This window comes from Typopeltis vanoorti, chromosome 5, assembly GCF_054136105.1.
Source record: "Typopeltis vanoorti isolate ZY-2024b chromosome 5, IOZ_Tvanoo_1.0, whole genome shotgun sequence".
Classification (NCBI taxonomy): Eukaryota; Metazoa; Arthropoda; class Arachnida; order Uropygi; family Thelyphonidae; genus Typopeltis; species Typopeltis vanoorti.
In genome coordinates, this window is record NC_143553.1 from 157133448 (window position 1) to 157153531 (window position 20084).

Here is a 20084-nt window from a genome sequence, read left to right on the forward strand (position 1 = left end):
ATTCCTGTGCAAAGTACCGAATTTAATAATACTAATTAAAACACTGAAACATTACAATTTTAGCAATATGTATCTAGAAGTGACCTTATATTCGAATGAGGATATCCATGACCCATGAAATAAAAACATTTCTCTTCAAAGTTCGGTATTTTCTCGTTTCTTTTCCAGAAGTAGATGATCTTGCACCACAAACAGATCCCAAGTTCCTCTTAAAATTTCTTCGCGCAAGGAAGTTCGATGTGCAAAAGGCATTCGCTTTGTTGATGAACTATTATAAAGCTCTGAAAGAGAACCAACAATACCTCATTCTTCGAGAGATTTCAGAAGTCCCTCAGACGGTGTGGAATAATTACTTATCCATTCTTCCATATCGAGGTCCGCAAGGAGAAACCATCGTTCTCATGAAGTTTGGTAAGGAGTCGCTGATTGTATAACTAATATACTATTGTTGGTGTCGTGGTTACTTTAAACGATATTAAGTAGAAAAGTCATATTATTTACACAGTTCAGTGCTGTTAAAATTATTTTGACAGATATTTGCTTCTAAATCATTATGTCATTGAGAAAATCTTTTTTTATGCTGAATTTCGTGGTCTCATTACATCACTACATTACATTACATCATTATACATAGAATTTTTAGAATAAGTTATTATTATTTGGAATAATAATAATAATAATAATAATAATAATAATAATAATAATAATATTTTTTTTTTTTTTTTATAAACGACTTATTTGTTTTTACAATGAAAATGATAAGGTTTACTATCACACAGAGTATCTGCACACACACAATGAAAAACATTATCTTTTCTGTACAGTACGAAATTTCGATATACAAAATGCAGAGTACATTTTATAAATATGAATATATATTTTTTTAAACTAGCTAAATATGGATTGGCACCAATGTGCACACAATTCACGACACAATGCAGTAATGCAGCATACACACACAATTCAATAATAATAATAATTTTTTTTTTTTTTTTACATTTTATTGTCTCAGTATAAGTTACATACAATAATAATATTTACAGTATTTACAATAAGGATTATACAGAATTTTTTTTTTATGTCTCAGATGAATTGCACACATAGTTACTATAGTAATTATATGTATATAATATTTATAACGCATTACAAGTGTGTATAACAGATACTTGCAAGTTAGTAATTTTCTTCCTCGAAGCTTAGCAGAGCTTATCTGAGGAAGATAATAGATGACAGAGGGTGGTGGTTTCATGGTTGTGTTCCTATAGTGGTCACAAGCCAGGTGTTGATTTTACTGTTTGTTGGAACGTGCTTGAAAGACTTCGACTGCTATTACAGTTTAATTTTTTTTTTTTTTGTGCAAATAGGGTTGGATTTAGACATGGTTTGTTTGTTTCTTTGTGTTCTTGTAGTGGTAGTTTTTTGAGAGGGGGGGTTGTCGTGGTTTGTGTGTGTGTGTATGTGTGGTGGGGGAGAGAGAAACAGGAATTGCTCTAATTTTCATTCTCGCTATAATATTTATACAGTGCCTGTTTCAGCTCTCTGTATGTTCCTAGGTTTCTGTTGTCGAACGGCAGCTTGTTTATCATGTCAGGTACGTAGAAGTTTCGGGTGGCTTTGCTGTAGTGATTGTTGTACTTATATGTTATGTAGTTTGTTGACTGTGGTCTTGTTATTTGATATGTTGTTCTGGTTACTCTATATGTTGGGCTGTAGTAGTGTTTTAACATTATTATTATTATTATTATTATTATTATTATTATTCCAAATAATCATAACTTATTCTAAAACTTCTATGTACTTAGTTCCATCCATGTGGCACCCGGCTTCTAATCTATTTATCCCAAAATACATGACTTTTCATTTCTCTATATTAAACTGAAATCCATTATATTTTGCCCATACTGATAGCCTATTCACATCATCCCACAAACTGTCCACATAGCCTTGATTAACTACTATGTTACCCAATTTTGTGTCATCTGCAAGCAACTGAATATTCCCATTCAGATTATGTGCTATATAAATTATGTGCAAGATGGATGGACAATAGTGTTTCTAGCACGGATCCTTGCTGTACACTACTAGTCACCTGTTTTCGCCTCGATTCTGCCCTTTCATATACCATTTTTTGATATCTGTCCATCAGTCACCCTATATCCACCTCATAAGTGTGAGATCCATCTAGAATTGTTTTGATTTGTTTAACAGAGTCCCATTGGGGGTATTCTGACAAATGACTTTATAAAATTCAGCAGAATCATCATGTAGCTATTTCCTTTATACAACTAATTTGGTACTCTATTATAAAAAGTTTGTAAAGTAAAGTAGCATGTCCGACCCTTCATAATCCCATCTTGCCTCTTATAGAGTATCATGTTCTTATCTACGTATTCTTGAATCCTGTTTTGACCATTTTTCCAGTACTTTGACCACCACTACTCAGATACTGATTAATCTATAATTTTCTACTGCAGTCTTAGAACCTCCTTATGCAAAGGAATTATGGCATGTTAATGCAACCTCGCCAAAAGTGATAAGCATTAGTGAGACTTGGAACTCTACGACAGAGAAGACTTAAATTACAGAGCCTATTCAGAATAAATGGCTGTTCCAACAGCCGTATTTGTATTGAGAGATTCTGCAATATCCATAGAACCTGCCAGTTAATCCACCTTTCTTCTCACATCCGTATCTGTGAAATATGTTATTGCAGTTACTTCATTTCGATGATATATAACCTTGCAAAGTGGTCACTCACTATCATCTGTTTTGTCTGCTTCTGTCGCCTCGTACCTATCAGTATTCGTTAAAATTTATTTCCGTAGTTATTTTGCTTCCTACTTGCCATGTGATGAAATAACTCTTTAGGATTTCCTATGGGCTTCTGGGCCAATCTCTTCTCCTAATCTTAATTTGACCTTCCCTCCCATGCTAGCCACCTTTCTAGCCTAACCCTTGTACTGTTCATAAGTTCATAAGTTCATGCATCTGCAAATTACTAATTTACTCATGCATGTCTTCCATATCATACCTGGAACCCCTAAGCCTATGACTTCAACCAACAGCATATTTTGTCTTATTGGCCTTGATCTCACATCAAACCGCTTCAAATGAAGGGCAGTACTTTTGCCTTTCTCCTATCAGCTTTTTCCTTTCTCCTATCAGCTATTATCAGCAGTATCTCTCCTCCCATTTATCTTCTCTATCTTCCCTGAAAATGCTAAACACCTCACATTCCATCCCTGTAACTACATCATCTGCTATTAGCCAAGTTTCATTAATGCCTATCACTTTGTGCGAGGTTGCACTAACCAATGCCATAAACTCTTCCTCTTCTTCCTGATACTTCTGGCATTAGTATACAGCAGCATCCGTTTAGGCCCACACCCACCTTTACTTCCTGAATTGACTACCGTATTCAATATTTTTGCTTGAGAGGCTAAATCAGCATTTGTTGGTCATCCTTACTCTCAAACTTTACACACAATCTCCTGCATCCACGTCTTAATTGATTAAGATTTCCTGAAGTTGCTCTTGAGCATGCTTGGTGATCCAAGCTCTCTAGACATCTAACATTGAAACAACGTAGGTGCAGACCCTGAATATTATACAGCTTCTTCTTTTCGTCAAACTCAGATCACAGGTGCTCAAATCCTGTATCATTCGTTCTGCACAACCTGCGTATTGATTTGAGTGTTTCAGTGCCATCATCTTCAGTTCACTTCTATCACATCGTGGCAGTGACTTACACCTTCACCTTCTCGCTCTCCATTTTTTCTTCGGCCAACAACTAATCCACATTCTCCTTTATAGCATACTTCTCAGATCATTAGCGCCAAACAAGAAAATTAATTCTTTCGCCTCTCTTTCCTTTATCCGGATGCCATGATTACTATCATTGATTTTTGTGGCAGAGAAACATGAATTTATTATACTTTCACGAAGTACTTATTTTATTATAAAGTCTCCGTTTCTATTGTCTCTTTAACTTGTTTTTCTCGTTTCTCCACATGATCTCGATTCTTATCTTGAACCATCTGCTTTCTTTCACTTCTCAGCCCTTCTAACCTCTTCTCGTTTCTTCAATTTAATTGAAAAGATTTTTGTTGTGTTATTATAGAAATAATGAAATAGTTTTGTTTCATCAGAGTGTTTATGTCTGTTAATGTGGCGTGTTCTCTGCCAATTTGCATGTTTTGTGGAACGAAAAACCAGAGTTTAGAGGTTTTAAAAAAGTCCGTATCAGGAGATAGTGAGCGCTTCTTTTAAATTTACTCACATTTAGATGAAACGTCCCATCTAATAATTCGTTTCGTCATGAAGAGGTGGTCTTTATCCAATCGAAAGATACATATTCTCCTGTTCGTCCAACTACATTGCCATGCTCTTTAATTAATTATTTAATTAATGATACTCATAGGTTTTACGAAATCATCTTAAAATAAATGCTACAGTTTTTTGTTTTACATTAGAAAGGCCCCTCCTTTCTACTTTGATTTCCTGTCTATTTCCGAAATGAGAAATTCCTCACAGGAAAAGAAGAAAGTACTATATGAAAATATGCCATAAACTAAAAGTACTTTCTATTTTGTCATAATTGTGTAATTTAACATAAACGTTTATATTAATACAAATAATTCGTATGTACAAATATATATATATATATATGTATATATATATATATTCATTAATAAGATTAAGAGCTGTTTATTAAAACCATTGTGTGTTCTATGCAAACTATTCGAGAACAAAAAAAGTAGGATACGAGTAGAAAATCGAATGCTATACCATGAACTTTTCCACATTCTTTTCTGGGCTAATCCTAATGATGAAAGCCAAAGTCATAAAGTCTGCTGGGAAAAATCTACTAACATCTTCCGTTGCAATGAAGAACTAGAGAAAAAATCGTGGAATCTAGAGAAATCATCTTCAGTCCTGTTCATCTAAATAATAACTTGAGCTACAACCTCCCAGATGGTCATTCAGCTGTAATCATGTATCGCGTGAGCTACCTTCTTAAGTCTTGATAAGAACCATGTTTTTCTAATGTTGGGAGTTCACTCACTGACATTCTCCGAAAATTTTATCACTAATGCATCAGTGCACTTTTCCTGCGTGTTTAATTAAATCAAATCTATTTTGTAAGCATTGCTGGTTTTGTGTACTGGCATGTATAGCCATTAGCATTTAATTTATGTATAGTTTATTGTGATATGATATATAACAACATTTTGAATTTTGTTGTTCAATATTGTTATAAGACATATAACATATATTGAAGAATATAAATCTTACATATTCTTAGATGTGCAGAGAAATCTTCGAAGTCTCCAGAACATAGAAAAATTGTATAATTTTTCGCTAAAATTTATTATCAGTTCTCGTCATTATTCTGCATTGATCGTACATTTCGTTAAAAAAAAAACAGTTAATATTTGAAGAAAAAGCAAGGACTGGTTCTCAGTAACCGCAACGAGTTTAACTTCCCCCCCCAAGGCTTTTTTCTAGTCTTGAATATCTGTTGAGGAATCTTGCAGGACCTCCAGAGGCCATACTTAATTAAATGAATTAAGTTGTCGATTTGATGAGCTAGTGTACTCTTCTCAGGATATTGTGATTGAATTGATGGATTGGGAATGTTACAAAAACAAAAATCATCACTAACTTAATAACTCCCATCGTACTGGAAAGCAAAGATATTGAATACGGAAAAGACAATCCTGTCTTGGAAAAATTAATACCCATCAACAATACGAAAACCCAAAATGCAGTCCGAATTAACTAAAGCATGAAATTAATGAAAAATGGAGATTTTATTCTCGCTCTCTCTCTCTCTCTCTTAAAATGAAGCTGTTAAATTTCATTATAATGTCTACATGGATATTTGTTGCCCAAACTTGATTTTTGATAAAAACAAAAATATAAAAATAAGCACTGGGATTATGCTAATGAACAATGGAGAGAAATGTTTGGGAAGAACACCGATGGTAAAAAAAATCACACATTAGAGAAAATCAAAAATTCTTAATATTATCTAAAACTAAAAATTATGTGTTACTGGGCTAGGTAAAAAGGATGAAGAATGAGATATGGACAGTCTTTACCGCAGTTCGGTAAAGACTGTCTTGAAGAGAGATAGCAGGAAATCTAGAGAAGGACGATGCATAAGATTATAGGAACAGAGACAAAAAAATGAATGAGGCCTTTCCGATAGAGAGAGATATAGGGAAAAAGAGAGAGAGAAAGAGATGAGTAAATAAATTTGAGAAAAGCGTTTGCCATCAGCCTATTACTTATACGTTGATATAATCAACTATACCAGCTGTATAAATGAAAATATTCATTCACATCATATGAAGAACAAGACAGAAACATGTTTTGGTACTGAAATTTACAAGGTTATCCTCTCCGTAATGAAAAATTATACGTTAATCAAAACGTAAGAGATTAAGATTTTGGAACTTGTTATAATGTGAAAGACAGGGTTTATTCAATGAAACAGTGGAATGCAATGTGCTGACTGCAGTAAAATTATACATTGGAATTGTTGTCGGTGAGAAAATCAGTAAAGGAGAGAATGTTGGTGAAATTACAGAATCCTGAGAAACTCTGACACTGGCGACGAAATTCATTGAAGCCTTCTGCATATCCAGTAATGAATGACCAAAGAAGAATTTTAACAATCGAGATGCAAAGGAAATAACTCAGATCATAAGATACTAGTTTTGTGAACTGCAAGTTTCTGTGCCAGATCCAACAAGTGCAAATACCAATCGTTATTGAATAAGCTTTTCCTAACCATTTCATGAATTGTCTCCAAGGTACGATGGATTTCTTTCGAAGTTAGCTGTGAATCTAGAGCAGAGTAATCCATACTCATGATTGCTGATGGGAATCCAGTTAATAGAAAAAGTTGATTTGCGATAAACTTCGTAATCAATGTCTAGTTAATTGGGGCTACAATGAAAAGATAGTTTAACAAGGGGCTAAATACACACTTCCACCAAATTTCAGAGAAGACGAGAGACGGATAGGAACGAATTATTAATGCCTAGAAGATATGTATTAACGGAAACACAAGTTCTGAGCATATTTGGAGTCTACAAATAGCACATAATAAATGTTGTAGTCGAAACTATTCATTATTTGTTTGAATTCGTCTCCCAAAATCTAATCACGAATGGAATGAATATGCTCTTTCTAATGCGATATCAGATAATTTTCCTTGCGTAACTCTACCGGATAAGGTTAGGAAAATAACCACAGGAATATTCATATTATACTAAGCAAGAAGAATGATTTAATCGGGATGTGAGACCGATGAGAACATGGACGGGTAGGAGCATATATCGCTAACATTAGAAAATGAGCAGCAGTGCCGTTTACAGTGCAAGAAAAATAAATATCTTTCATTTGGAATTTCTAAAATCAGATTACAAATGGTAAAGGCTTGTTGAGCTTCTGTCCTAAAATGAATTTGGATCTGATGCTAGAGTGTTGTATTTCAACACAGAAATTTAGTTGGAAACTCCCCATCCAAGCGTTGACAGTTCATGCATTTTGATCGTCATCGTCAAGGGTACGTATACCTAAGGTTTGTCTAGGTTAATTTTCATCAGGATTATTAACCACCTGCTCTTATGCCTTATAATTCCTTCGAATCAAATTCGGCCCTAATGACAATCCGTCTAGCTGAGATAAATTATGCTGCTGAATCTTCAAATAGGCGAAGTTCTCATTCCAATAGTGAATTTTTCATACCATTATAGGGTGCGATTTACAGTGATTGTAAGAAGGAGCTGAGAGGAACAGAAAGCTAAGACCAAAAATGGCAACAGCTGCTTCAAGCTTCCAATAAGCAACGGGACGTTTGAATTTCAGAGGCGAATAAATTCGTCTTCCACTCAGAGATCTAACTGGCCTTTCAAACAACAGTGAGAAATTTGCATTGTATGGGGTACATCTTTCCGGTTTGGCTAGCACACAGGCAATTAATGGGCCAGATTGCTTTGAAATTATAAAATATAATAATGTTGTAATTATAAGTAAGTATTTTGTTCTATCAGACCATATGTCAGCCGATTATGATGGCAGAAATTCAGTTAATATTTTCAAATGTTTGCTGATAGCGAATTCAATGTGTGTCATTAGTTTTGTTTGTCCGCTTGCAGGTTTTATGGATCTGCAGTGGTGTACATGTGAAATGATAACTAGGGCACTAACGTACCTGTTGGAATGGGATATGGATCATGAACCATCTCAGATCAATGGACATATAATAATCGCCGACGGTGAAGGGTTGACTCTGACAAATTTTCAGCGTTTTATAGGAATACGCCTATATGTAAAATTAATTCAAATTTTTCTGGTAAGTTGATTTTAACTTTATTAGAACCTAAACGTAAACAATCAAAACAAAATTCGCAATGACTTTTCTAGAATTAAGTAATGAATATACTTAACTTGCTAATTAAAATTTGTTGGTATATCTTTTAAATAACGATAATACTGAAATTAATAATAATTACTAACTCAGGAACATATTATGTTCTTGTGAATGTTAATGTCTTGTCTACATACTGCCATTTAGAGCACACAAATTACTGGAGTTATTTCTAAGTGAAGGATGACTGATCATTGCTAACCATGAATAAACTGTATAATCTGTCAGATATGCGATATGTTTGGAGATGGCCACACAAATTCTTGATTATGCCCACTTTTTTTTCTGTTAATTTATGCAAATCACTGAAAAGTTTCGACTTAATGTAACATCGCCATGAACTTCTTCCCCTAATTATGAAATATGGTATAACTGATACCTCTATGTAGAGTGTCGTTACAATATATGCGGTTCACTATTCTTAACTCAGAAAACCACATGTCATAATCGGATTTCAAGATAATAAATAAATTTTACTTTGTGAATCAGCATGACGTAGACAATTATCCTCAGACAATTATAAGAATCGGCCGAATATTCTACATGGTACTTGGTCACCACGATCTGTTGGTCATGGATTCTTTAAATTCACAACTTCAGTTTCAACTCACAGAGCAGATTACATGTGTGTCATGCAGTGGTGTAAACTAAAACTTTGTACTAAGAAAGCCATTTCATATACATGTAAATCTGTCGATAACAAATAAAACTGAAGGAAATAATTCTATTGATGCTAAAAATCACTGAAGCCTAAAATTGTAGGATTTATTACATATGCCAGATTTACTTAACTTTTAATTTTCTATTTTTGCTCTTTATTTACCATATCAAATTTTCTAATACTTGACATACAATTATAACTTCCTCTTTTTTCCCCCTTTTTCTTTGTTTTTTTTTGTACGAAATAAGTTTGATTCATACAATAACTCTTTAAAATACCTTCCAGTCCGCTTTCCCGAGGAGTTTGAAACAGTATCATGCGATCAAAGTTCCGCCTATTTTAATGGCAGTTTGGAGTGCAGTTCGCCACTTATTCAGTGAGAAGATAAACAAACGGGTAAGTTGCCAATTCTACAATTAAAATAGATATTAGTCTTGAACTTTATAATAGTCGGAAAGAGCAAAAATTAGTTGCGAGAGTGATCTGATTTCTGAGCATTCTCAAGTCACGTTAATCATACTGCTGTCAATTATTAAAAAGTATAATAATCGCATTTTGTATGCTAATCCCATCCCCAATAGCGTGGCAAACCTAGTATAGTAAGAAATCAACATGGGAAGAGTACGGCGATGAAGAAAAAAGAGGAAATATTAACATTGGATTTGATGACTAGAAGGTTTTAACTTTAGGAACCACATAAGAGAGAAGACTGGTTCAAAAGGCCGCAGTAGAAGGAATGAATGACGAAGAGGAAGAAAATGGTTTCTGTGATTCTGTAGTTGACGTGTAAGTGGATGTTGATTACCCATTAAGTGTGTTTTGTTAACACTGGGGGATTGACGATGGCAATGATGATTTGTGTCGATCGAAATTGTAGAACATGCAACCAACGGAATCTAAAATCTGTCTGAAAGAGAGAGAGAGCGAGAGAGAGAAAGAAATGAGTGAATTAGTGAGAGAAGTGTCATTAAGCAACCTACCTACTTTTTACTATATCAATGGATTTTCCAGGAGCACTTATGGGCACCACCTCAAATATAACAGCGGATTTATGTTCGTTAAATCGATGTGGAGAGATAAAGTGACGCTTCGTGTGAAAACAAAATTTAATTATTGCATGTTGAGGAGCTGATATTTGTAATGTGTTTGTGCAATATATGACTGGAGGCCAGAGTTATCGCTGATTGGAAACCTAATCATTGATAGTGATTTAAGTGTCGCCTGTTGCTAGAAGCAAAAAGGGATTTAATTTTATTAACACTAAAATTAAGAAGGTTATTTATAATTTCTTCGTACAGTTGTTGATTTCTCTCTTCATACCCTTAAAGATCAGACGTTATGGTTGCAGATTTTGATATTCTGTTCATTTTGGCGATTTATGTGCAGGGATAGTCAAATAAAATTAAACAAAAAAAAAGAGGACGACAGTTACTCTCTTCAGCAAAGACTTGAATTACATTTGCGATCAACTAAAGCAAGTAATCGATAAAATGAACGAAGAAGGTGAATGGAAGAAGAGAATCTCGTTGAATATCAGTATTAATCGTAACTGGATTACACAACTCATGTTCGATCCGACAAAAAGCTGTTAATCCAATTGCAAAACTCAAAAGATTAGCTGATGATAGAGCACATTTAAAAGACTTTTGTTCCAAACTTGACCAAATGCCTTTGAGAAATCAAAGCAACCACTTGCGACTTAAGATTCTGTAAAGGTTTCCATGCCATTTTAGTTGAGGAAATTTATTGAGGTAACAATTTTCGCATGTGTGTACCATGAAATGGATATTCCTGTGTGTGTATATATATATATATATATATATATATATATATATATATATATATATATATATATATATATATATATATATATATATATATATATTAAGATATTAAGGTTGAATTATATATTGAGGTTGAAAAAGTGAAAACAAAGGTGTTCAGTTTATCGAAATATCAATACCAGGAGATAGTCGGATTGACAACAAAGAAAATGAAAAAATTACAAAATATCCCCATTTGCAAATAGAAGTTGAACGAATCTGGCAAAAGAAAACGAAAGTTGTTCCCATAATAATAGGTGCTTTAGGCGCCATCCCTAAAACATCGAAAAAACATCTAGAAGCACTCGAGTTAGATGGATTAAAAATTGGGCAGCTGCAAAAGGCCGCTTCGTTCGGCACAGCTTTCAGAAAGTATTTCCACAACTCATAGGCCCTTGGGTAGGGCCCGAATTAGTGGAATATAACCAGCCTTTCTTAAGACTGAGGAAGCAAATCAAGCTTTGATGAATATTATATATATATATGTGTGTGTGTGTGTGTGTGTGTGTGTGTGTGTGTGTGTGTGTGTGTGTGTGTGTGTGTGTGTGTGTGTGTGTGTGTGTGTAGAAAATATTTTACCTTGGGTATAAAAAAGTTAAAGTTACCAAGCTATTTTAAACCTGGTTTTACTCCATTTCCCAAGTAAGCAAACAGACAAACAAGTCAAGTTTGCGCCTGCAAGTGTTGCAAGTCTAGCTGATCCTACAGGTAGTGCAAGACCAAGGCAACTCATGGTAAAAGTAGTATAAGCTCTGATCACTAATCTTAATATTTACCCTTAATGTAAAACACATCTCCTAGAGGAGATGTATGATGTTTTTTATTAAAGGCAAGGGGGCCACTACCCAGACCGGTTTCGACCAATATTGAGGTCTCATCAGTTGAGGTCTCATCTTTATTGAGGGTAGAAATACCAAGATTTTAGTAATACAGAGCTTATAAGTATTTTACCAGAACAAGCTACCATAAGGTGTTTTAACCTTATTAAATAAAAATCTCAGGAGGAGATATTTCATTTATATATCCTCCTGAGATTTTTATTTAATAGGTTAAAACACCTTATGGTAACTTGTTCTGGTAAAATACTTATGACCTCTGTATTACTAAAATCTTGGTATTTCTAGCCTGGCTCCCACTGATGAGACCTCAATATTGGTCGAAACCGGTCTGGGTAGTGTCCCCCCTTGCCTTTAATACAAAACATCATGCATCTCCTCTAGGAGATGTGCTTTGCATTAAGGGTAAATATTAAGATTAGTGATCAGAGCGTATACTACTTTTACCATGAGTTTCCTTGGTCTTGCACTACCTGTAGGATTAGCTAGACTTGCAGCACTTGCAGGTGCAAACTTGACTTGTTTGTCTGTTTGCTTACTTGGGAAATGGAGTAAAACCAGGTTTAAAATAGCTTAGTAACTTGAACATATATATATATATATATATATATATAGGTCTTTTGTATTATGTCGCTTCCATATGTCGCTTTTGTATTTTTGACAATATATTCCTACAAAGTTTCGCAGAATTTGGATCACTGGTTGGGATTCCAGGAGACCTTAAATAGGGATACTAAGATTTCATTACCCTCTACATATTATCTTATGCATACATTATAATAAGCATGCATAATTGTATATATAATAGTAAAGCTTTTACTTTTACTATTATATATATATATATATATATATATATATATATATATATATATATATATATATATATATATATATATATATATATATATATATATATATATATATATATATATATATATATATATATATATATATATATATATATATATATATATATATATATATATATATATATATATATATATATATATATATATATATATATATATATATATATATATATATATATATATATATATATATATTATATATATATATAATAGTAAAAGTAAAAGCTTTACTATTATATATACAATTATGCATGCTTATTATAATGTATGCATAAGATAATATGTAGAGGGTAATGAAATCTTAGTATCCCTATTTAAGGTCTCCTGGAATCCCAACCAGTGATCCAAATTCTGCGAAACTTTGTAGGAATATATTGTCAAAAATACAAAAGCGACATATGGAAGCGATAAATGAGGTTTGTAAACAGGATTTTTAAACGCAAATGCATGAAATTTGCATATCACGCAATTCGGGTGACAGGAATGTCTAAAAGATTGATAGGAAATAGTTTCCTTCATTTCGTTTGTTAATTCAGTCTACAGTGATTGCACTAACCTTACCCCAACGTGCGTTTCTCGTGAGGCTGTACTACCTAAATAATTGCAATGGTGTTGCTGCAGACTGAGAATTTTGTCGCCTGAACAAATGTCAACGATGTCCTCTATCTCCGTCGGCTCTAATACGAATGATTAGTTGTTTTGTAGAAACGAGATCGTTGGGAGTTAGACCTGGCAGAGGTCGCAAATCAATCAGTTCACAACAAGTGAGTGAATTTCTTACTGCCGTTGTGGGACAGGCCACGTATAACAGCTCTGGTTCCTGCAGAGCACGTGCTGTATCAAGGTACACGGATGTGCCTTACATAATTGTCTGGAAAATTCTACGGAAGATTCTACATTTCTACTGACACATAATCCTGACACAGGAGTTGCTCCCCCCCAGGACATTGAAAATCCACTGATTCTTGCGTTAACACTAATTGCTCGAGTGGAGTTGGAAGCTGCGTTGCCGTGGATGCGTTTGTGGGAAGACGAGGCTCGCTTTCACCTGAACGGAGCTATGAATACCCACAGTTGTCTGGTATGGGCTTCACAAAACTACCATGGAATCCAATAAATGCCTTTGAATTCACCCAAAGTTATTGTCTGGTAAGGATTTACAGCTTCGTTTATCATTGCACCATTGTTCTTTGATTACATTGGCCAGTCTGATCTTTGACCTTATCATTTATTGCCGAGATGTATCATGATATATGATAAACAGTTTTGTTGTGCCACAGCTCCACAGCACCTGTGCATGGATTCAGTCATTTTCATGCAGGATGGGACTTCCCCACACATTGGTCTATCCGAACAGGAGGATTTTTGCGAACACATCAAGAGAGCCAGAATGATCAGCCGCGCGTTTCCCACTGCCTATCCGCCTCGTTCTTCTGACATGACATCCCTCGTCTCTTCTCGCAATGGGAATTTCTCAAATTCATGGTTTATTACCATCATCCTGATAAACTGCCAGATATGAAAAACAAAAGAACGCAGCATGTACGTAACATCAATACCGACATCTGCGTTCTGCTGTTGAACATACTATGCAAAGAATGCAGTTCGTGGCATGGCATACAAGGAAGGGCAGCATATTGAACAGTACAGACCGTGAATGCATGACAGAAGTTAATAAAAATGTGTTATTGATTGTGTCACTTTCATACTTATTGTACACAATTAAAAATTACTGCATCAACATTTGGTACATCATACAGTTTTCCCTTTTGGTGAGTTGTGGAACTTTTTCCTTAGATTTCGCTTCCGCATAAAGAACAATGTTTTCCTGCAAAGTTTCGAAATGTTTGGATCAATTGGTAGTTCTGAACAAGGCCTTAAATAGGGATACATTAATTTTGATTACCCTGTACATAAAATTGGCTTAAAAAGATTCCATAAGAGATACACTTTCTTTTTCTCTCTCTCTCTGTGCCATTCATATACATACATAAAGAGTATTCAATTAAAATGTATTACATTACTTAAAATAGGGGGGGGGGGAATTCATATGCCTCATTAATTTCGTTACACATTTTATTATAAGATTGTTTACAGATCTATCAAATAATGTGGCAAATATAAAATGTGTTAAAGATGAAGGAATGTTATCAGATAATCCACGTATGTACCGATATAAACTATTTATAGCATATCTTCGACGTGCAATTGATATCCGGTATATCAAAAAAAAAGTTACATTTAAAGTAGATAAACGATAATAAACTTGCCTAAGTATTCTCTATTATTGAAATTGTGGTTCCTTGTACTAACATCATCTTCACAGAAATTTTCCAATATATATATTAATTTTTATTTATTTATTATTATTGTGTTTGCAGTTATAACAGAGCGAAGAGTCTTTCAATTATTTGTTTCTAAAACAAAAATATTAATACTTATATATATGTAATAAATGTTTTAACTTGGGGATATTGTATATTAGGATAACCAAGTTATTTTATAAACTTGGTTATTTTAATTCCTAATCCAAAGTATGCAAACAATTAAGCTTGCTCCTGAAACAAACTTCAAGTCTAAAGATGGTACAACACCAGGGCAACTAATTGTAAAGGTGGGTAAAGTTCTGACCACTATTCTTAGTGGTCAGAACTTGTATATACACCTTGGGTGTATATACATTATGGGTGCATTATGGGTGTATATACATCTAAAAGATGTATATACACCCATAATGCATTGCAGTATATACATCTTCTAGTGAGATGTGCTTTACATTAAGGGAAAATACTAAGAATAGTGATCAGAGCTTTACCAACCTTTACAATGAGTTGCCCTGGTGTTGTACCATCTTTAGACTTGAACTTTGTTTCAGGCGCAAACTTAATTGTTTGCATACTTGGGATTAGGAGTTAAAATAACCAAGTTTATAAAATAACTTAGTTATTTTAACCAAGCCCTACTACTATTAACTCGGGGTTGGGATATGTTCATTTTTAATATTAACTGACTTAAAACCCGAGAATTATAACAAAATGAGATTTATTTGAAAACGTAACATGTTTCATCGAGATAGGCTTCATCAGGCGTTAAAAACATAGAAAGATATTAAAAGACACTGAAAATAACATTGAGACTCTAAAGCTATACAATTATAAAGTTATAATATTCGACTGTGAATTACAGTTATTATGAACTTGAGCTATAGTCCGTGTTAAAGTTCTATTGTTGTACACTTTTGCGTGTGTGGAACCACGCGATCTCCAGTACCTGATAGTAGAGCTGAAAGAGTCAGGCAAATTATAGCTGAGATTATTGTTTATATGAAGCGGGTCCAAGGTGATTTCTTTTGACTCCACAATGCGGCGTTCCACCTCATCATGGCAAATGTGTAGGTTTGAAGTTGATGTCCAATTTATCTCATGTTGGCGGCTTTCGTTGTTCGTGTTTATTGAAAACAGGACATGGCCCGACAGAGCAGTTGCTCTGGTTCTCTTATAAGCATGGTCTCTCTGGTGCTCCTCGAGACGTAGGAGGATAGATTTTTCCGTTTGGCCATAGTAAGGCTTTCCGCACTCACATGTGACCTTGTATACACCTGGGAATTGTAGAAGGTTGTGAGATTGTTTATAGTTGTTGAAACGTGATCTTAATTTTGGCAGAGTCGAGAAGCACATTTGTATGTTAAACTTCTTTAGGATTCTACTCAGCTTTTTGGATAGTGTGCTGATATATGGCAAGACGATATGACCATTGGAGTCGTCCTGTGTCTCTACGTTGCTACGTTGATGGTGGGATAATTGGTTGTTAATACTTTTTAAAGAGTAGCCATTGTTTTTAAAGGAGAAATACAGAATAGAACCAATAATCTCCTACAAAAGACCACAGAAATCCCACGAAATACACGGCTTTCCATCCGTTCTTTACACACTCATTCCAAGGTTATATGGTCTCCCTAAGGTACACAAAGAAAACTATACACTGAGACCTATAGTAGACAGCATTGACTCACCCACATACAGGTTATCCAAATATCTGGCGTCATCGTTAAAAGCTTATGCGGGAAAATCTTCTTCTTATATTAAAAACTCAACAGATTTTGTCTCTAAAATAAAGGTCTTAAAACTAAAATCTTCTGACATCATGGTGAGCTTTGATGTGGTAGCACTCTTTACCAACATTCCGACACAGGACGTTCTCCATATTTTAAAGAACAAGATTTCAAATAAAATTTTCTCTCTGCTATCTACCTGTGTAAACTCTGGCTATTTTGAATTCGAAGGTAAACTATATAAACAGGTCAAAGGATTAGCTATGGGAAGTACCCTCTCTCCTGTATTATCCAACATTTTTTCGAGGATTTTGAACAAAAGGCAATCTCCTCTTTTAGTTTAAAACCAAGAATTTGGCTTAGATATATGGACGATATATTCCCCATATGGGAGCATGGTATTGAGAATCTTCACAGGTTTCTCAACCACTTAAACAACCTCCATCAGGATATAAAATTGACCATGGAGATTGAAGAAAATAGTTCCATCTGTTTCCTAGATGTTAAACTCACCACGACGCCTGAATCAATAAAAGTCTCTATATTTAGAAAGCCAACACACACGGACAGATATTTGCATGCGTCCTCACATCACCATGCAGCGCAAAAGTTGGGTATTATATCAACTCTTGCGAATCGTGCAAGATCTGTACTGTCAGATGAAGAAGAACTAAAAAAAGAACTACAACATCTTAAATGGACCTTTATAAACAATGCAAGTTTTGCGTTCACATAATAGTAAATGCAAAACGTGCATTAACTATTATGACGGCTTCTGTTTCGTGGGTCTGCATATTGCTAGTAGATTCAGGTGTGTAGTGATGAATTAAGGAAGAAATGATTTGATATAAAATAATCCCTTCTTTTTGTTAAACAGTACAAAAAATATTAACCACTAGAGATGTTAACTGTTATTACTTCCTTTATTCAGAAGCATAGAATATGTCACCAATAATAGGAAATGTCCTACAGTTCTTTACTTTTATGCTTCTCACAACATGCTATAGATGACAACGTCAGAAATTTTAGCATGCATTTCTTCTGCGTTATAAAGATTAATCTACTCTAACCTAGAAATCTACTTCTTATCAGAATTGATTCTGAATTGTTGAACAATTCCCTTCATCATTATTCCAGGAGAGTAACTCATTCTTCATCTTTGAGCAATTCTTCAAACAAACTTAAGAATTCTATAAACAATATAGAGCCTATCGTTCTCTAAAAAAAGAAGGTATGAAGAATGTTTCAGAGAGTGCAACAGTAATAGAAATATGATATTCTAGCAGGAATCCCATCAAACGAATGAAAATACACTGCTTGGGAAGAAGTCAATGGACACTATAGTGTGAGGAAGAAACAGCCAAGTTGCCCAACTTAATAAGATGTAGGCTCTCCTTTCACTGCAATGACTACAGATATCATGTGATTCATACTTTCAACAAGCGTACGATAGCGATCGATAGAAAATTTTGACCATACTTCCTATAGCCATGTAATGAGGTCATTGACTGTTGTGGGCCAGAGGTCTGTTGACCTCACGCGACTCTCCAGTTCATCCAACAGATGTTCGATAGGGTTGAGATCAGGTCTCTTTGGAGACCAATCAAATGAGATGATGTTCGTATCCACAAAAACCACACAGATAAAGAAGCATCCATGTAACTCGGTGGATTGTCTTGCTGTAAGGGACAAGTCATTTTCATAAAAACCGCACAAAGTAAGAAGCTTTGCATTGACCAAAATCTTCATATACCTATCGGATTCAGTGTTCGTGGCACCACAAATAGAAATCAGAAGCCAAACCAGGAAATACAGGACTATACCGTCACAACTCTACCTCCGCATTTCATAGTTAAGGGTTACTCATTTTGGTAATTAACCAGAAATCCACCACATCCACACCCATACAACTGCTCGGTAAAGGGTGTATCGGGATTCTTCGCTCCATAACACATCTTTTCAAGCTTCATTCATGCTATTTCCTTTGCGCTACTGAAGACAACGCTACCTGTCAGTTCTGGAAATCATGGAAATCAATGTTGTGAACCTCGGTTCTGAATTCCGCATTCAACATGTCAGCTAACGAATGTCGGTTTTTGCATATTATCTTTCATGGAACGCTGCGGTCACGTTCAGTGAGTGTGGTGAGTCTTCCACTGCGGGTAGCGCTCACATCTGTCTTCCTTCGCTTCTCTGGTATCGCTGATTGTTGACCTACGATGACCTATTTTGTCACCATTTTGCCGAACACATAGGCCTGAAACATGGCATGCTATCACAAAGACTCTTTCAAACTCTGTCAGTTCCCTTCTCTAATCATTCCCCGCGACATGATTGCACTGACGTAGGAGCATCATATTCCTCCAATTTATACAGGCTACAAACACGTGACTCATTACAAAGCATGGTGCACCTTACCCATGGGGTGTCCGTTAACTTCTTGCTAAGCAGTGTATCTTACCGTCGATTAACCAGCAGGAGCAGCTGCACTGCACAGTTCATTACTAAACATATTCTTAGAAAAGCAGGTAGACTTATTTCCATGTGCACTGCAATTGTTGACCGCAACATGAATACTAGTTTTTGCAAATCTAGAACCATTGCTACCCCCATATAATACCACCTTCTTTAGATTTCTAGATTTATTAGATTACTTTTATCAGTCTCACTCTTTCAGAGATCACGAAACCTAACGTTCAAAAACGCGATGGTGAAATCAATCACCATGTTTTGTTCGAATCTTGGAAATTTGCAATTTTCATTCAATATCCATCTGTTTCCATTAAACATGCAACTTTCTCCATTTTTTTTACCAAATGTTTCTTTCCACATAAAATGTATATAAAATACAAATATAATATATATTTCTGTACTGTATTTTATTTCAGATTATTTTCCATGGTTCATTGGAATCTCTTCACGAGTATATTTCTCCAGATCATCTTCCTTCAGAATACGGTGGAAATCTCGGCCCTCTAGAAAAGCTTTCACTGTATGAAAAACTATTAAAGGGGCATCCAAAGTATGCAGAGGGCTTTCAATACGGGTTTAAGTAGTTAAGAATTCAATTACCTCTTAGAAATTCATATTTTATTATATTTCCAACACAAGGACAACATCTGGTGCTACGTCTTATTTTTTAGCTTGCTGAATCGATAAGGTTAGACATATACCGGCTACTTTCATTTCTTTCTACTACTACTACTACTACTACTACTATTACTACTACTAAAATAATAATAAAAATGATAAATTTAATATTAATAAGAATTGTTTTTTTTGACATTGAGAAAGTTTATTATACTCATAATATACACGTAATATTTACAAATCTACAACTTAAATACTGCTATCGCATTATCTGTTCACTACAAATATTCAGTCCAGAATGTTAATTAAAT

At 34.6% G+C, this 20084-nt stretch overlaps 1 protein-coding gene across 1 annotated transcript; it reads left to right on the top strand.

The window, feature by feature from the left end:
- The first annotated feature begins 237 nt into the window (after nucleotides 1-237).
- On the top strand, nucleotides 238-19879 carry LOC150106987 (alpha-tocopherol transfer protein-like). Its single transcript, XM_090392864.1, has 4 exons — nucleotides 238-411; nucleotides 8172-8368; nucleotides 9390-9500; nucleotides 19572-19879. Exons 1-4 carry the CDS (start codon nucleotides 264-266, stop codon nucleotides 19737-19739), a joined length of 624 nt encoding a protein of 207 aa, XP_090248990.1. The 5' UTR covers nucleotides 238-263; the 3' UTR covers nucleotides 19740-19879.
- The last annotated feature ends 205 nt before the right edge of the window (nucleotides 19880-20084 follow it).

What these genes read in the sequence shown, in the direction of transcription:
- LOC150106987 (XM_090392864.1), top strand. Translation starts at nt 264, where the DNA reads ATGAACTATTATAAAGCTCTGAAAGAGAACCAACAATACCTCATTCTT. An exon ending in CATCGTTCTCATGAAGTTTG is followed by an intron (nt 412 to 8,171) that starts GTAAGGAGTCGC and finishes GTCCGCTTGCAG; the next exon opens with GTTTTATGGATCTGCAGTGG. An exon ending in AATTAATTCAAATTTTTCTG is followed by an intron (nt 8,369 to 9,389) that starts GTAAGTTGATTT and finishes AATACCTTCCAG; the next exon opens with TCCGCTTTCCCGAGGAGTTT.